This window comes from Scomber scombrus, chromosome 11, assembly GCF_963691925.1.
Source record: "Scomber scombrus chromosome 11, fScoSco1.1, whole genome shotgun sequence".
Classification (NCBI taxonomy): Eukaryota; Metazoa; Chordata; class Actinopteri; order Scombriformes; family Scombridae; genus Scomber; species Scomber scombrus.
Genome location: NC_084980.1, coordinates 3,181,965 through 3,201,303, shown reverse-complemented (window position 1 = coordinate 3,201,303; position 19,339 = coordinate 3,181,965). Strand labels below are relative to the sequence as shown.

At 38.2% G+C, this 19,339-nt stretch overlaps 2 protein-coding genes across 2 annotated transcripts in view; both read right to left on the bottom strand.

Annotated features, from left to right (window-relative positions):
- Positions 1-19,339, bottom strand: part of LOC133991251 (uncharacterized) — a 267,931-nt gene that overhangs the window by 103,188 nt on the left and 145,404 nt on the right. The gene's annotated exons all lie outside the window — the stretch shown is intronic.
- LOC133991248 (cadherin-6-like) overlaps positions 4,760-19,339 on the bottom strand; it is an 88,069-nt gene continuing 73,489 nt past the window's right edge. Inside the window, exons 10-12 of the mRNA XM_062429749.1 lie at positions 15,804-15,921; positions 12,289-12,540; positions 4,760-5,307 (exon numbers count right to left, since the gene is read on the bottom strand). Coding sequence (XP_062285733.1) covers positions 4,760-5,307; positions 12,289-12,540; positions 15,804-15,921 — 918 coding nt within the window. The remainder of the gene's footprint in view (positions 5,308-12,288; positions 12,541-15,803; positions 15,922-19,339) is intronic.

Genomic DNA, 19,339 nt, shown 5'->3' with positions numbered 1-19,339 from the left:
TGTTCTCTACAAACCTACACTTGACCCTCTTGTTTTAAAAGTTCTAGACCAACTTCAAACTTACCTTTATTATCTAAAAATTTAGAAGTCTGTTACCACTAAATGAATCTTTATGAATAACTGAAGTATTTTTGAGCAATACCAATCAGGATTCTGTGCCCAGCAAAGCATAGAAATAGCTCTTATATTGGTTTATACAGTTAACCGCAATAACCTTTTAAGTTGCATTAAGGGTACTCCTCTTGCCTGGTTTTGCTCCAGCCTCTCTGACAGATCTTAGTCTGCTGTAATGGGTGAATTCTCCTAATCTCCAGTCCCCCCTCTCATGTGGTGTTCCCCAGGGCTCAATTCTTGGTCCTATATTATTTTCTATTTATATGCTTCCTTTCTGTCAGATTACCAGTAAGAAAATATCAGCTTCCAATGTTATGCAGACGACACCCAACTTTATGTACCGCTTAGAGAGACAGACCAATTCTTTCATGTTACCGCGTGCTACTCTGATATCAAATGCTGAATGTCACAAAACTCCCTCTGGCTTAATAGGGCCGTTTCCACTGCAGGAACTTTGGGGTAATTTTTGGCACCTGTCTCCATAGCAGGAACCGCTCCTGAAGGACAATCTCCTGGAACTTTTATGGGGGCAAAAAGAGTCCCTGCCTCGGGGTAGTACTCTGTGCGGCCCTGAAACAAATTCCTGGGTGGAACTTGAGGTTGACTCGGTGCCGATTGGGTATACTCAAAGCAGGATGTGATGTCAACAGAAAGCCCCGAAATGAGCTCCATTTTTAAAACCCAGCAGAAGAAGAGCAGTAGTAGAAGATGGACATAGACAAGAAGACATATGTTGCCCTCTTTGTTGTTATGCTTTTGTTGCGTCGCTTCAGTGACGTCATGGTCAAAACTGTTGCACAACAATTACGCAATGATGGAAACTGTTGCAGAATGATTAGGTCACCTCCAGAGTCTGGCGAGTCCTCTCAAGGTCCTACTCTGTAATGGAGACACAACAGCTGAGAGGACCGAGTGAGAGGACGTTCCTGTAAAGTTCCCGCTTCCTAAATTTTACCCAGAACAGGAAACAAGGAAACTTCATGGAAACAGGACTAATGAGTCCAAATATGAGCCTTCTGAGTCCTTTTATTCAGTCCCCTTAATCTGACTGGTGACTTGAAAAATAATCTTGGGAATCAGACCTCCGACATTAAACACTCTGATTATACCCTAGGACCTCGACATGGTTATGATGTGCCCTAGACACCCAAACATGTTTGAGCGATTTGATTTGACAGTTACTCCTCCCATGTTTCTGTTGAATGTGCAATCATTTCCTCTAGCAGCAGATCTCTCCAACAAAAATAATATTGTAATCATCACATCACATCTGAAATCAGTTGTGTGGTTTGAGCATCTCCATGTCAACATGACCGCCTGGGACAAACAGGTCTTGTGTGAACAGGAAACCAGAGCATTCAGAAGAAGAGAGATCATCCTCATCTTTACAGATTTACTGTTTTTTTCATTCCAAACTTCATTTGTAGATTTTAAAAAGGTGCATGGGGAATATTTTACTAAGCTTCAGAGAAATGTTTGTTTCTTCTGTTGGAGTTGATAACTGGAGGAGCAGAACATGTTTTCTGAACTTTTCCCTCTAAGTGAAGAGTTCATTTTCTATTTTTGTATCAGTTTGAAAAAGAAAACACTGCTAATGAGCGAGGTTAGCAGCAGAGCTAGATGTAACAAACAAGTATGAACAAGGTTTTCATGCTTGTAAATCAATAAATTAAAAAAACAAGAGTTTCACTGTAAAAGTTTATTTTGATAAAATTAAACAACTTGATAATACATCATATACGGACGGTATACTGCCCACAGCAAGTTTCACACCTCCAAAATGACATTAAAAAACAGTGAAGCTGGACGGTATCTGGATTTTTTTTTACCCCCCTCCAAGATTATCACCATGTGTCCTATAAATATTTGGTACAAAAAGAATGAATTACAATATAAAGAAAAATATGTGGACATTTTCTTTTGTTTTAAGCCTCCAGAGCACAACGGTCACAAAACACAACTGGAACAAACTGCTGCTTTCACTGGAAAAAAACTGCCAAAACACAGAATACAAACCGCTGATATCAAATCAGGAGTCTAAAAGTCTTTAAACGATCCCGACGTCATGGTTTTATTCCTCACTCAGAAAAAATAATGATTTTATCACATTGCACTGAGGTTGACCGAGGTTGTGATTTTGACCTTCTGTGATGTAATGCAGTGGAACATCAAAGCAAATGACAAATATGCTGCCTTCCAGTGTTGGTTAATTACAACATTTAACAAAAGCCTCAGGATGAGACACCGAGGTGGACTGATTTAAACTATAAAGTAAAGAATAAAAGCTGTTTTTCTTTTTTTGTGTTCTTTTTTGTTTGTTTTAGTTGAAGCAGCAACTGAAATCTTTGCCAGAATACCTTTGGGTAATAAAACATTTGGATCATATCCTCAAACTATGCAAGTACATGGGAGAAAAAAAAAGGGGGAAGAAATAATATCAAGCTTGAAATGAGGTTAGCAGTCACTGAAAGACATTCAAGCTGCAATGCTGGCTGTGAGGCAGGGCTGTCACTTCTTCAAAAAGTCACGTTAAACGATTAACAAACAATTTGTTATAAAAACGTAGCCAAATTCTAAGCTAACGTTACATTGTAAAGTTGACTTTGGGTTCTTTCGGAAACCATCATTACCTTTATCCACGATGTCTCTATCTGTTGTTTTGAATCGGATGTGCGTTTCTTTGCAGATGATGCCATGATTTAGTTCATGTTCAGCACATCTTGCTTTCTGTTTTATGTTAATTTCTTCATTTTAGAGCTTTTATGGATACGTGGAGCCTCTTTGAGGTTCCAAGACAACCAGCAGAGACTCCAGAAGGTTGGATGATTCATTTTTACACCTTGTGTTTTGTACAAATTCATAATTTATGTGGGTTTCTCATGATGAGCCACATTTTTCACATAATGAATGATAAATTGTTACAAAAATCTTGATTAAGGCAGCTTTAATGAATATAACAACAACTGCTTAGTTTACTGAAAGTTCAACAGGACATCACATTACATCAGAGGTGTCCAAACTATTCCATAAAGGTTTATGTGGCTGCAGGTTTTCATTCCAACCAAGCAGGAGCACACAAGGCTTGATTTATTTAATCAACTGATCTCAGTCTTCAGACAGTTGATTGGTCAAATCTTGTGTGCTCTTGATTGGTTGGAACAAAAACCTGTTGCCACACCGCCCTTTATTTAGCTTGGACATGCCTGCTGTAGACTGACACTGTATTTTATAATTGAAGTTAATTACAAATCAACTATTTATTTCCCCCCATATGTTCAAACACTTGAATTTTGAATATAAAGTGACAGCCCCACAGAGAAGACAGGACGTCCCCATGTTCTTTAAAGATGAAGCATATTCTCAATGAAAATCCATTTTTTTTATTTAAACATTGTTTAGTAACTTTGTGTATGAAGTATTTTGTTATAGAAAAAAAGACTGCAGTAAAATGAAAAATTTATAGAACTTATACTTCCAATATAACCACATTTTTAACACAATATACACTTAATCAGGAAGCTAAAAATCAAAAAAAAAAAAAAAGATGCTTTGAACATATATCTTTTTGTGTGCAGCACAAATTAACAAAAAAAAAAAGATTTGAAAAACCTGCGTAAACATAAAGAAATCAGTGCATTTAGTCACATGAGTTGTCCTCTTTTTACTCTGTGTCCCGAAAAAAGGCGTTTACAAGTGAGGATCCCTCAGAACAGCTCCTCTGGAATGGTCACTTTGTACAAGACAGCATAGAAGACAAAAAAAAAAAAAAAAAGCAATCATGTAAAGAGTCATTAGCCCCCCTTCAGTCTCAGCCAGCCAACAGGCATCCACAGTTCAGCTTGAAGGGCAGCAGAAGGGCACTTAGTCAAAAAGAAATCAAAAGAACTTGTCTTCCCACGCTCTTCAACTTCATTTCATATCAGCAGCAGGAAGTTTACCGGGTCCACAAGTTTTTTCCTTTTTTTTTTATTTATATGAATGACCTCTTTCCCTCCATTCAGCTTGCATTGAATGGCACATGTAACACCACAGGAAACACTCTGCAGAATGGTAGTGGAGTGGTTATTTGGTAACCCAGGAGAGATTAAAGCAAAGCCTCAAAGTAAGGGGGAAAAAAAATCCAATTCTGATTAAAAAATACTGTCCAATTTCTGATTCAAAACTCCACTCAGGCCTGAAATGAGTCTTTGAAGAGGTTCACACTGGTGGAACTACAGATCTTTGGGCTCCACCGCTGTGCTGGTTGATTTACATTTCTACATCCATTAGTTCCACCGCTCTTTAAAAAAACAACAACACATATCTAGGACTTTTTGTAAATGACTAAGCTCCAGTTTTGGATCCGGCAGGTCAAGGATCTGGTGGTGGTGGTGGTGGTGGTGTTGAACATCCCATTAAATGGAATTCACATCTGCCAACACATCTGTTAGTTCATGTGGAGTGTGTGTGTGTTTTAAAAGTTACATTTCTTAAGTTTTTACATTTTCTTAAAGCTCATCACAACCTCTGATAGTGAGTTTGTGGTAGTTGAACGTTGCTGCATTGGTCACAATGTTTCCTGCATCTGTCTTTAATGCAGGATTTTATGTGTGTGTGTTTGCGTTTGTGTGTGTGTGTGTGTCTGTTGTATTCATGAGTGTCTTTGTTAGGAGAAGTCGCTGTCCTCTGCTCCGTACAGGTCAGCTAGTTTCCGGAACCTGGGCCCCCAGTCACTCAGGTAGTGGTAGTCGTGCTCGGCGTCGGACGAGGCCGAGCCCAGCGAGCTCAGCGACTCCGCCACCGAGCCCGCGCCCTCGTAGGCGTAGGTTGCCAGCGAGTCGTACGGCGGCGCCGTCGGGTTGCAGTCGTTCTCCAGAACCCTCTGGTTGATGAACTCGCGCACGTCCCCGTTATCCCTTGTCGCCATGCTGACCGGCGGCATGATGAGGGTGGAGACGGCGGGACCGGCTCGGCGGTGCGGCGGGTACAGCAGCGTATCTGTGGGGATGATGTCGCGCCTCTGTTTGGTGGACTCCTCCAAGGCGACGGCGGCGTCCGGGTGACGCAGCGCTCCGATATCGAAGGCCTGGGTGTCTTCCTCTCCTCCGCCCTCGTCGTTGTAGCTCACCACGTTGTCCCGGACGTCCTCCTTGGAGATGATCAGAGGCTCCTGCTTTCTTTGACGTTTCAGCGCCGTGAAGAGAACCACGATCACTGCGGGAGACAACAGCATAGAGAGAAATGATTAGTGATCAGCACAGCCGGAGCAATTCTACTTCTTCACAACTTGAGTCTTATTTGAATTTGTTTGGCTTCTTTTCTATCAGCTCTGGTAACATTAGTCTCATCAACTTCATCACTGAACTCTGGAAACACACACACAGCAGAGCAATGACGCCCAATGTAGCAAGAAACAGAAAAAGGTTATACAGTTTATTATATATTTATTTAGAGGTAGAACCAAACTGCACAATATGAAAGGATCACTTAATTTACACTTAAGGTATTTTAATTCATGCTAGGAAGTATCTCCCATAAGAAAACATCTGCATTATACCTTTCTCCACACTGTGCCACATTTTTTAGTATTCAATTAAGAATAGGTGGCATGTTGTTGCATCTCCAGGTATTTCAGTGTGTATGTGTAAATAAACTGTGAATTAACTTCTTCACCAAATAAGTTTCATTTAAAATCTCATTATTTTATTTTGAGTTCAGTTCCAATGTCTTTTTTTTTGTGATGTCACTGCGATCCCAGAGCTTATAAAAAACATCAGTTTAAAAAAATTAAATTCTTGTGTGCACTGTTATTATTATCATTATCATCATTTATAATAACAGAAATTATAGTATGAGTAAAACTATGAACACAAGAACCAGTATTATCCTTTAATCCTGCATTAATTAGCTTTTTGGGGCCAGTTGGAGACACAACAAGCTGTAAACACAACATTAGCATATTATCACTTCAGTAGTCGTGTATTCTCACACACACATACACACGCACGCACGCACGCACGCACACACACAGCAACTACATCATTCATTTAGAGCCATCTCACAAATGTCATCTCTTTTTTTTTTAGCTCTGTTTTGGTCTCCACCGACTCCACAGAGCTGCTGCATGCTTCACTAACTCTGTACGTGGGCTGTTTGACTCATCAGAGCTCATTCATTCATTCATTCATTAAGTAATTTGATCAACTGTTAAATGATTATAGCAGCTTTCAAATGTAACTATATATATATATGTTATGACTATTAATACTTGCATACCTTCAGGGTCTAATTTGACCCTTTTTTTTTACATTTGAGAGAAGAAAACACATTAAAAACATTTCTTTTATCCAGAAATTTGACGACTTATCCTCATGTGACCCAGAATATACAAATAATGGAAATCTTTCTAAAAATGTTTTTGTGCAGCTGATTGACAAAATAATGTAGAGAGACTTAATATGAGGGGATATTGAGAAAAAAGCCTGAATATGAATAATATATACAGTATGTAAGGGTTAAAAAATGAAAGATGACTGTATTTTTTGGAGCAACTCTTTCTTGTACAAACGCAAGCGCTTGCACCACCCGGCACACACACACACAGAAAGAGAGAGCAAGGCGGCCTTTGATTTCAGAGGGATCTAACCGTAAATAATCATGCGGAACATTTGATTGGCTAAGCTCAGACGGGGCCAGTTTGAATTTAAATCAAGTGAAAGCACAGTGGCAACAAGAAAGAGCAGAGGCGGAGTTAAGGTCAAGGGAAGTGAAATAAGTGATAACGCGTACACAGAAGCACCCAAAATCACTGCATGAAACGACTGCAGGATAGAAAGCAGGAGAGAGTGAGCTGTGATGTGAAGGAGGGAACGTCACATGCTCAGAGAATTAGAAGTTAAGGTAGAAAACAGAGAGATTCTCATAGATAAAGGAGGCAGTTTCTACAGGAGGGGGAGATGGAGACGAAGATGGATGAGCTGAAGAAAAATGCTTGAAGGGGTGATGAATACATTCATATGTATATCAGTACTACTAAAATACTGCAGCTTAAGGCTGCTTTGATTAACATGTTAAATATAGTTCCACACAATGACAAACCAGACTGAGAACTGGCTTCACCGTTTGCTCTTCTTTCACTTCTAAACATGTCTGTATATATTTTCTGCCTTTTATATGGATGTCTATATATATGCATATGTTATCATGTATTCTCTTATAAGCAGCGTTCTTCTTACTGGGATCCACATAGAAGTGAGATGTGAGTGTGTTCTATCTGTTCTATCCATACTGACTCTGACCTGTGTTCAGGGTGTCAGACAGTCTATCAGCAGCAGCTCCTGACCAGCAGTCAGCCAACCTGTCTTCAACAAGCTGACTGACAGCAGAAACTCACTGAACCAACACGGTTTGTTTGTTGGCTCCACTGGAAGAAATCAACAGTGTTTGTATGTATTGATTCATTGATTTTGTTTTCCGACTGGGTATGCAGTAAAAATAAATAAACCCTGTTGTTATAATAAGGAGAGGTAGTCACATTATGACCACAAACAGTGTTCTTACTCTTTATTAAAGTCTTATTTATCCCTATCTTTCATATTGAAATATACTTTGAGTGAATTTTTCAGATCATGTCTACACATAACATCAATATTTTTCAAATTTTTTATTTATAAGATGCTTTCACGTGAAGGAAATATTCCTGAGCAGTTTCAGTTTTAACTGTAACGCAAATGAACAGGTTCATTCATACTCAACTCATCAATCATCAGATCTTCATCTTCCCATTGACTTGCAGAGGTCAATTTTCATTAAGATTTAGGGGTACCGAGTCAATAGCTTTTCCCACTTGAAAAAAAAACTGTTCATCTTTAAAAAGTTATTAAATGATGTTTCAAGGAACATTTAACTTCCTTTGTGTGATGACTTGGCCCTGCATGAATATGTTGCACCTGTGTCTCATGTATATAACCCTGTGTCTTCCCATTCATTCGCCTTTGCCAAATGGTCTTATCTACCTGTAGTGAGGGTTCCAGTATTTTTGTGCTTCATTTTTAGGATTTTTGCCTCTACCTCGCCCCTGTGACACCTCCGCTCCGCTGACTGACTTCCTGTGTTTTTTTACCATTGCTATTAAAGCATTTTTGAATCTCTCCTCATGTCACTGAGTTGTGCATTTGAATCCTCTGGCTTTAGATTATGATACTAACCAAGTAATTTTTGTGCCTATACCTAACCAATGGCTTTAAATGCGGCATGAACACTTTAAAAATGTAGTCAAAAACACTTCTCAAGCACTTTTTATATGAGTTGGCTGTTGGTGTGTTTTGCTGGAAGCATTAGTTGAACAGCTGGTGTATTTTTGTATTTGGTTTATATTCAGTAAGTCCAGCCTGCACAGAACTTGTAATCACATTAACTATAGATGAGTATAATGGAGCTGTCTGTACTTTTTGCTTGAATGTCTCCTCTGTGGTGTACATTCCAGCTGAGAGCTCTTGAAGAATAGTTTGTGGGTAGAGTTAGAATAGCAGTCCACACTGTAGTCTCATGGTGGAACTGCTGGTTGTTATAAATCCACATCAGAAAAAAAGTGACTGAACCTCAGAGTCAGTGATTACAAATCTGTGAACACAATGAAATGATTGTAGTAGATCAGTAAAGTGATTCATAATTTACACCACTAGTTTATTGACAATACATGTCTTCAAGGATATCCAGAACAGAAATGATCAGGATGGCTAATAAAACAAAAAAGCTTACAAAGAGCTTAACTAGAAATTGTATTATTTTCTATGTCATGTGACTTTATCATTCATTAGCACATCACCCCTTATCATAGCATGTCCTACTATATCTTATCATAATGTACTGCACCGTTATCTGATCTTATTATGCTACTTAGCACTATATCATATAACATCATATTGTATCATACACTATTGTACCATATTGTATTGTACTATGTCATATTGTAATATGCAGTATTGCATCATATTGTATTGAACTATGTCATATGGCATCATAAGGTATTGTACTATATTGTAATATGTTTAATTGCACTATATTGTGTAGTATTGTATCATATTGTACAATATTACCATACATGTAATATTGTACTGTACTATGTCATATAGATGGATATCCAACATGAAAATGTAATTTTTGATCAGTATTGTACTGTAGTAAAATAAAATTAATATCTTAGTTGCTTACTTAATATGTAGATACATGTATCATTTCATTTAGTATCATATTGTACTTGAACTAAATGTTTTCAAACTATACAGCACTGTCTGTGCATAGCAATGTGTCATATTGCACTGAATCACACTGTATAGTATTGTACTCACGCCTATTGTATTGTATAGCACTGAGTTGTATCCTGTCATTCAATGTTGTATCATACTGTATTATATTAAGTTGTGCTGCTCTCATGTACTTGTAATATATATTTCATTGTATTGAAATACTGAGCTTTATTGAATATTGAGCCCACCTCCGGGGGGTGAGGACACTGAAGCCTGAGAATGAACTCTACAGTAAACTAGAGCTTTTTGAAATGAACAAAATCTACATATTCATAGATTCTGTTTTCTAAGGAGCGAGATGTCATTTTAAGAACTTTAATGAGGTAATTGGATTTTTCTGTGTATAAAAAAAAAACATATCAGACATATATTATTCTTCCAATCAGATTGGTGTATATGTTCAAACATGTCTGAAGGGGATCTTTAAAAAAAAAGGAAATGGTAGGGGTGTTCCAGGAATGATTAAGTTGTGAAATGGGCTTTACATATTTAATTGAATCATGAATGTTTTGAATCTACCCTCGTTTACATACTCTGATAAATGAAACGCTGAGTAGAAATCTGTGCTCAAAGTGGAGTGTGCTTTTTCTGATTATCATTTATATTTGTCTGATTACAATAATTTGATTAAGGCACTTGCACGGTATTGCTTTAACTGGGTTAAAAAAAGAGATATTACTGTATTTTATTATCATTACAGTTATTACAGTTAAGGGTAGACTTGTTTGGTGTGTGTGTGAATCTATCTCTCTCTCTGTGTGTGTGTGTGTGTGTATGTGTGTGTGGAGGCTGTTGATGGCTGGCTGCTCTCATCTCTCCGTACTCGTGTAAGTGTGGACGCTGCCTACCTCGTCTGTGTGTGTGTGTGTGTGTGTGTCCACTAAGCCTGCAATGACTACACATTCAGAGGCATAAATATGTATTCATTTTCCCAGCAGCCCACTGGACTGTGACCGTTGCATGAATAAGAGGATAAGTGGAGGATGTGGTGGTAGATGAGATGCATTCATTACCATACGAGGTTTGATTCTGACGAGCAGCAGCAGCAGCAGCAGCAGCACACTGCAGCTCTGAACCCACATTGTTTTCCATTATATCAAACGAGAAAGCACAACAGTGTGTTTATGATGCTGTGTGAGTGGAACCACTACACTGGACAAACATATGCATGATCATACATGTTACATGCTACTGCACACACATCTCATTTATGTCTAAACTGTTTGATGTTATGCAGAATATGTTTTTTTCAGTGTTTAAAAAAAAAAAAAAAAAGTCCTATTGTGTTTATGAATATTCCTTAAAACACCATGTCTCTTCATCGGGGTTGGCCTTCTTCTTTATTCTTTCTGATGAAAAATTGATGATTTGGCCTCAACACACACACTTTTGAGTGTGTTTTGTAGCATCGCGTACGAGCCAGTGAGCAGCACTCTTTGTGTAAAGGAGCAGGACTTTCATAGTGAGAGAGTAGAGTAAGTTAGTATTGTCTGACTCTTTTATGAAACTGTCGGTATTTGTCTTTTAGTAACACAGCAATGTTTTCAAACGTGGTTCAGTGATGTCTTAAAATCGAAGTTTCTCCTGACTAGTACAGTTGCTTCTTCAATTTTTTGGAGTGACATAGTGTTGCAGACTTTCTTCGGTTTCCTTGACGATGAGTTTAAAGTTTGGGTATGCAGGGCAACAGCTGTACTTTTATGTATAGGCTGAACAAACATCTGTGTGTATGTAGAGGGGGATGGATATGCACGACCATACACTGTAAAAACCTGACAATGCTGTTTACAGGATGTTATGGTTCATAAGTGTGGATGCTCACGTCATTATCTTATACAGTTATAGTTATTGTTATAGTTATCATTCTTAGTGAGGACAGCCCTTTACATACTTATAATCATATCCAGATCAAATGTATTGTATTTTACTGGTGTATAACACACACACATATACACCGTTTTTTTACGGTATTTAAAAATCTCAACACCACACTATGGGAAATACTGTAACCCACCTGCCCACATCCCTGTTTTCTTTCATAATATGTTTAAAAAACTAAAATATTTTTAAAAATGATAAGTGTAAAGAATTTGACAAAATATGGACACCAACTTTTACATTGGGTTTTATTTTACAAATTAAAGGACATAAACATCACTCCTAATGAGGAAGAGAAGAGGATATGGGTAGGGCGCATTAAAAAAAACCCCCCAAAAACCCTCTTTTAAATCCCTTTTTAAAACACATTTATCAGAGAGTCTGACTCTATGTGAAGAGTTGTATTTGTTCTCTTGTAAAAACCTATTTAATGATTTGTGTATTTTGCTGCTTTGTAACTTGGATTTTTAGAAAAGTGCTTTATAAATAAAGTTAATTATTATTTATTTATTATTATTATTACATTAAGGTTAAGTTCAGTTTATTTAGTATGAGAGGCTATTTAAAAAAGAAGCATTTCATATGACATTGTTTTATGTTATTGACATGAATTCACTTCACAATGTAAACAACTGAAACATAGAGACTATACATACCATGCTATATATATGAGATATGTTTAAATGACATGTGGTTCATAATGGACTTTTTAGCTTCAAAATTAAAAACATATAAAACTGATTGAACTACATCTCCTGAGAAAAATATAGAAGGAAAATGCAGCTAATACAGCCTATTCTCTCTCATCTAGTACTACAACATGCACTATCACTGTATAGTATGAGTGTATTTTTACTGCACTTTGTCCTTTAACCTTTTTGAGTGTCCTTACCTGCAGATATAAAGACATGTTGTCTTTCTTTCATAATAAAGGGCCTGTGTTAGTATAACCCTCTACTGTACACACACACACACACACACACACACACACACGTTTTCTCATACTTACTCAGCAGTATGATGGCACACAAGAGGATGGCGATGAGTGCTCCGGTGCTGAGGCCAGGAGTGCTGCTCAGAGCCTCGGCGTTACACAGCTCCATGTTGCCGTTGCGGTCGCAGGTGCACACGCGCACAGTGAGGGTCCCCGTGCTGCTCTGCATGGGGTAGTCTCCGTCTGTGATCACCACGGGAACCAGGTAGACGCTCTGGTGGAGGCGGCTGTAGCTGGCTCGACGTGTCAGGATCCCGGCGGTGTTATCTGGTTTGGGAAAGGTTCGGTTAGAAGATCCGTGTTGTTAACATGCCCGCAGTGCACAGTGTGCCTCACATTTAGTCACACAGCAGAGGTGTGAATAAAAATCACTTTATTACCCAAAAAAAAGAGAAATGTGGAATTCACTCATTTTCACTGAGCAGACACAGCATGAGGATCAGTCTGTTTTGTAACTATGAAAGCAGGGCTGGGTGAAAGATGTATCCCTCAAAAAAGACAACTGGCCTGTTACAATAGAAGTTATCTACTTATCCTACTATACTGTATCAACCTCATCATGTCTATATAAGGACTTATCATATGATACATGGACATGACATAGATCATTTTTTTGACCTCAGTATTGTCACACTTCACATCAGCAGCTAAGACTCTATTCATGTCTCATTGGCTAAACAAGTAGTGTCCTCCATTCCTCACTGTGTACGTCCTGAGTGGAGACTGTAGAATAATTAAAGGTAAATAACTCTGTCACCAACCATAATGACAGTCTGTGTTTTTACACAAGTGTAGCACCCACTCTCCAATCCCCCCCCCTACATTATTATTCAATTATATTATCATTATATCAGTGGTATAAAATGATCTTCAAATGACAATAATATCGTTTATCGCGATTATTTCTGAGACAATATATCGTCCAATAAAAATAGTTATCATAACAGGGAGCGCCTTGGTAGCCGAGTGGTTACCACACATGCCACATAATGGCAGCGTCCCTGGTTCGATTTCGGTAAGGGGGCCTATACTGCTGGTCACCCCGCCTCTTTCTCTCCCTGTTTCCTGTTGGCCTCTCTGCCACATACTATCAAAATAAAGGCAAAAAGCACAAAAAAAAAAAAAAAAAAAAAAAGTTATCTTGACAGGCCTAATGATGAGAAAAAACTGTTGACACATTTCTTGAAAAAGCACAAACAGCTTCTGTTTCATACATCTGGCTCCATATGGCAGCACTTTAAAAATGGATAGCCCACTTCCTGAAACCAATATGCAGTACTTATCTTAACCCCCCTCCACATGCTGTTAGTTCAGTTTAAAAGTTGAATAGAGAGACAAAAGAAAAAATAAAGCCATAGCTCAGCATTGAAAGCAACAATAAGTGTAAAGAATAGTTGGAAACAACAAGAGAACTTTAGCTACATAGTAGATGATAAAATAGATGAACCATGACATTTGTTACTGACTATAGATAAAATAGAGTCAGTGTTCATCTGGACACTGCTGGAGATCTACTCCTGCTTTTTTAAACCCAACACAAATGGAGCGTAGTGTTAGTTGAGGCAGAGCAGTGAAGTTGCTGTTTTCTATATGCTTCACAATCACTGACTCATCCACAGCTGTGCGGCTGGTAACATCCAGTCACGCTCAAACGCAGGCGTAATCTGACACTATCACAGTTCCCTCGGCTGATTACGCTCTCGCTGCCGCAGCTCCTCGTGTGCTATTTCGCATTGTTGATTTAACTGGGATTAATGTTCATGTACTGTATGTTTATTAGAGGGATTAACTCTCTGAGCAGAATACTCGTCGCTGCCAGCGTCCTTTGAGAGCTTCCCTCAACGAGCGCAGCTTTTTCCAATAAATCCAGCGCTATAACCATTTGCTGTAATTGGTTAATTCATTGAAGTAAGTGTCTCTGACTGAACCGACTAATTAAAGTAAGTGTCTCAAAACTTTGTCGGTATTGTCTCTTTTTTTTCTCCTACCAGTTTTTTCCCAGGAAACGTAAATAATAGAGCTATAAAATCAAGTGTTACTGCTCACACTCATTTCATTCCTGCTCCTTTGCAGACACTCTTTCATCCCCAGTCCTCTGCATTGCTCTCTGTCTCCAGGCCCCCTGCTCACTTCTTCCATGCTGTTAGCCAGATACCAGATGTTACTCTACACATCTGTTCCCACTTCTCATCAGTCCTGCAGTTACCTGGCCTACTCCACCCATTCCTCACCTGCAACTCATTCCTTCATCAGCGACATACCAAGCCCACAGCCTTTGTTTCCTTTCAGTTACCTGGACCTGTGCCATTTCTACACCTGCTTACCTGCCTAATCCACACCACCTGTGATATTTATCAGTATTGATAATTGATAAGATTAAAGATTTCAGTTCATCTTCTATTGATTTATTTAAATGTACTCTTTGCAACTCATACTTTTCTTAATCATGTTTAACCCTACCCCTAACCCTCTGAATCTACTACTGGAGAGTTTTAAGCTTATGTGAATCTTAAAGCTCATTAGAAATATTAGAAACATTATGCTGCACATCAATGTATAATACAAGTTTGATGTTTTTTGTCATATTACTTCACCCCCATATGAATCACAAGTAGCATGAACATGATTATTTGTTTTAAATGTCTTGTTTCTGTGTCGGCTACTCCATTCTTTCTCCCATACTTGGTGCTGACATGTTGCTGATGTACTACAGTAAGCATGTTGTTGCTGATAGCATTTTGACTGCTCTCAATTCAAGGTGTACTACAGAAGAAGGAAGGGTCACTACATCAATGTGTCGGTTTCATGCTTGAAAGCTCTCGACACAGTTGGCGTAGTGGTGAACGGACATCTCTCCCCTCTCAGTCTCACAGGTTATCAGTCTGGGTAATGGACGTACCACTATTTAGATTTGTTGTTATTTAGCTAATGTTTCATGGGTTTACAAGGTACACCATGTTTGATTTGTAGTAATTCATTTATTTCCATGTAAGTTGCGTCAATATATGTGGACTCTTAAACCTCAGATCTGTCTAAAGCTGTATTAATAAACAATCTAATCTCAGATTATCATATTGATTTATTTGATTAAACGGCAACCTGCTTGTGTCATAAAGAATATGTCAGCTTCATGTATCCACCCTCCCCAGTCATATTAATACTCACATTGCAGCCTAATAACCAAACCTAGATCTATGATTAATTATGACTCATTTGAAGCCTTGTTCTTAGTTTTTAGTTTTATTTGTTACAGTGTACCGTCCTCCAGCCCTGTACTCTTAGTTTATATCTGACTGTCCACAGCCCATCTATAGTCCGGTTCGGTCTAGACCTGCTCTATGTGGAAAACGCCCTGAGATAACTTCTGTTGTGATTTGGCAACATATAAATAACATTAACTGGACTTGAATCGGTCCACAATCCGTAAATGCTTGTTTTACGTTCCCTATCACTTACAGAACAAATTAAATACACACTTCAATCAAATTACAGTCAACTGAGCCAACATTACAACTATCGGTGTTGCTTACCTCCATTGTCTCTCACGGTGAAGTTGCTGCGGTGGGTCCCCTCAGGAGCCAGGCTGAAGAAAAACTTGTGTCCCATCGACGGCTCATCGGCATCGACAGCGCTCACTGTCTGGATCCGCTGTGAGAGACACCGACATCCATTAACATGAACATCCCAAAGGAGTGAAGTCAATTAACAGCAGTCAGTAAGTGGAAAAAAGACTGGCAGGGTTAGAGGTTTCTTTCACAGTGAATACACGACTACACGTTACACATTCTGGATTGTAAAGGTGCTAACAGAGCAGATTGGATATTATCAGGATCACTGGTTTCTATGCTAAATAATACACCAATATTTCGGCACACAATTACTACAATAATATATTACCCTGTAAAAAAAAAAGGGTTTACTCAAGCTTGCACATCAACAACCAATTCAATGCATAGATACATACTCTATGAATGACAGGTTTCTGATACGTATTTATTGTTGTTTGTAGGTAAAAGTGTTGTTTCTTTTATCTTGATGTTCTGAATGATTCATTGATTTATTTGCAACTCTGAAATTTCTTAGTCATGTTTCACGTTCTGAATCTACTACTGGAGAGTTTTAGACTTATGGGAATCTTAAAGCAAAAGAAATATTGACTTGATTTAGGTTGCATTATACTATATATTGATGTATAACCTTTTAAAAAAATATATAACTCAGCTCTATATGAGTCACAAGTAGCTTGAATGTGATTATTTGTTTTAGATTTCTTGATTCTGTGTCAGCTACTACATTCTTTGACATAAGTGTATCATCTGATTTCTTGGGATTTGCACAGTCCTTTTGGAAATCAGTTTTTTTCTCTATTGGTTCCAATAAAATCCCTCAGGATTTCTATAAATTTCCCCATATAAAAAAACTTTTTGGAATCCTATGGGACTTTTTGACAGACACACAGCTCTGTTATTTCTCCATCCTGAGGCTCTGATTGGTGCATGAACAATTTTGAATCTTAGTGTTTCCACCTGGAGATTTGTGTGTTTGTGAGGTTCCAGCTGTGATGACTTGAGTCAATGCTACTGGATGTCAGTGCTTTCTAAACAATCACAACAATTTTTTTTTTGTATTTCTATTTTTTTGGTTAAATGTGATATAAAAGCAGCGCGGTTAGTTTGATTTGAACCACACAATGAGTTTATGGATCACATTGAGTGTATGGATTGACAGCAGAGAAGTGGATTATGCTGCGGCAGTGGTTGGAGGAAGTTTCTGTGGGTGTTTTTCTCACTGTGTAATCCATGGGGAAGCATTGTAGCTGACTGACTTCAAGCTGAGCACCGCTGCTGTACTCTGTGAAGAAGCATGCTACAAACTTTTTATAGTTACCTTTCAAAACTACAGGAGTGGGGAAAAGCATCACACTCTAAAGATAGATTTTTGGGTGGGGAATCACTTTAAGCCAACAAGTGCTGAAAATCAGATCTGGCTGGAATGTCAGTGGATGATTCAAATTCAGGAAACATGAACATCATGTGGAATATGATTAAACATACATGACATTGATACAAATATAAAAATGGATGATGTCTTTTCTGAGATTAAAAAAAGAGTAGTTTTTAGGGCTGGGTGTCAATACTGACGGAAAAGCAAAACAGGTTTTAACCCTTTTTTTTTAGTGTTAAATGAACAAAGTATAATACACTTAAATGTCATTTAAGGATTTGATTTATATAAAAAAGCAACTGGATTTTGGGACAAACACCTTTATAAGACAAGATAGTTGCAGAGAATGGATTCAATTAAAATAACTAAATAATAAATGTGTATCATTTTGATTTTGCTTTGTTACACAACACATCGCCACCTGTAGTGGAGCCTAACAATAATAGTCACTTTTACTCTCAAAATGAATCCTTAACATTAGTAACCTCAAGTCGTATGTCACGATCGAGTGGATTTCGTTTTTTTTGTGCCGATGTTAATGTTTTTCATTAAGGGGTTGAGTGGAAGTGCGTGGGCATGTTTTATATGTTAGCTGTTGAGCTTAACTGCTGTGAAACAATCAGAAAATAACATGTTATTAATCTCACTGTCAGCGCTCCCTCTCTTCATTCACTCTCTCGCTCACTTGACAACAGCTGTTAACAACAGCGTGAGTTCTCTGCGGAATAAAAGTGCAGCATTCCTGCCATGAACAGGCTGTGTAAAATGGGCTACTGTTACTATTCATATGTGTGACTCTGTAGCCAACAGTCAATGATTTACTGCTGTGTTGTTTTTTTTTAATTCTTCACCACACACCACATGTTGGGCTATTTCTGAATTGTTTACCAGTTGCTGACCACTGGTATAGTATAGAATATAGTCCAAAGTCAAGTGATATCTCATCAAATACTATCTAAATATGTTCTAAATGAACCGTTATCAACTTTTAATACTTTTTGCTACTCGAAAAGTTTCAATATCAACAGAATGTTCTGAGTTCTTTTCATAACAGATGATAAGGGGACAATATGTCACTGTTGTGTTTTGGCTTGTTCCACTGCTCCGTAGAAATGTATGCAGCTTTAATATAGAATCAAACATCATTTCATATACACAGCAGGAGCACTAGATGACTGGGTATTGTTGAACCCTGTTGACGTGTGTACTCCTGTCATTTCTCAGCTGGTGACTACACATTTTCTCATACTTTTTTAACTACAGTCTTATTTAATTGAATGGGAGACACTAGCTGAGGGATTAAAGGCTTTGAAAAAAAAAAAGAAGAAGAAAAAGATACACACACGTGCACATGCACGCATACACTGAACAAATCCAGAGCCTGAGGAAAGCTGCAGAGGATATCCAGTGAACAAATACAGATGATTAACACTGATGGACAGATGAAAGGGCAGAGGAATTAAAGGATGAAAGGGTGGCAGGATGACAGGGATGTGAGGGGACCGATGGCGGCAAGCCACCGTACTGAAGAATGTCAAGATGATGCTGGGAATGTGTGCGCGTGTGGCGTCAGATTATTGTAGTTGCACCTAATTGTCTTTTGTGTTATATTTAACCTGTTGTGTGTATATGTATGTGTTATTGTGTGTGTGTGTGTGTGTGTGTGTGTATGTGTGTGTGTGTGCAGAGATACAGATTTGTGTTTTTATCCTATTAATTGTTGCATGATATTAGATGCATGATATACAAGTATTTTTGTGTGTGTGTGTGTGTGTGTGTGTGTGTGTGTGTGTGTGTGTGTGTGTGTGTGTGCGTGTGTGTAAAACCCTATTTACAACACTGGATATGTGAAAGCTCCCGTCAGCGTCCATGACAGATTAGCTCATCAGCCACCACAAAAGAAGAAACGCAGCTCACAGCCAATAAGCTTTATAGCTGGAGGAGTATGTATACAGTATGTGTGCATGTATAAGCTTGTGTGCTTTAATCACATTAGTTGAATCTCATACAGTACGTGATGAATCATATCAAGAGGTTTTACAGCAGACTACAATTACATTAAGTACTGTTTGTAGCATTTAAATTCAGACTTTTGTTTCGTAAAATATTCAATATTAAAAGG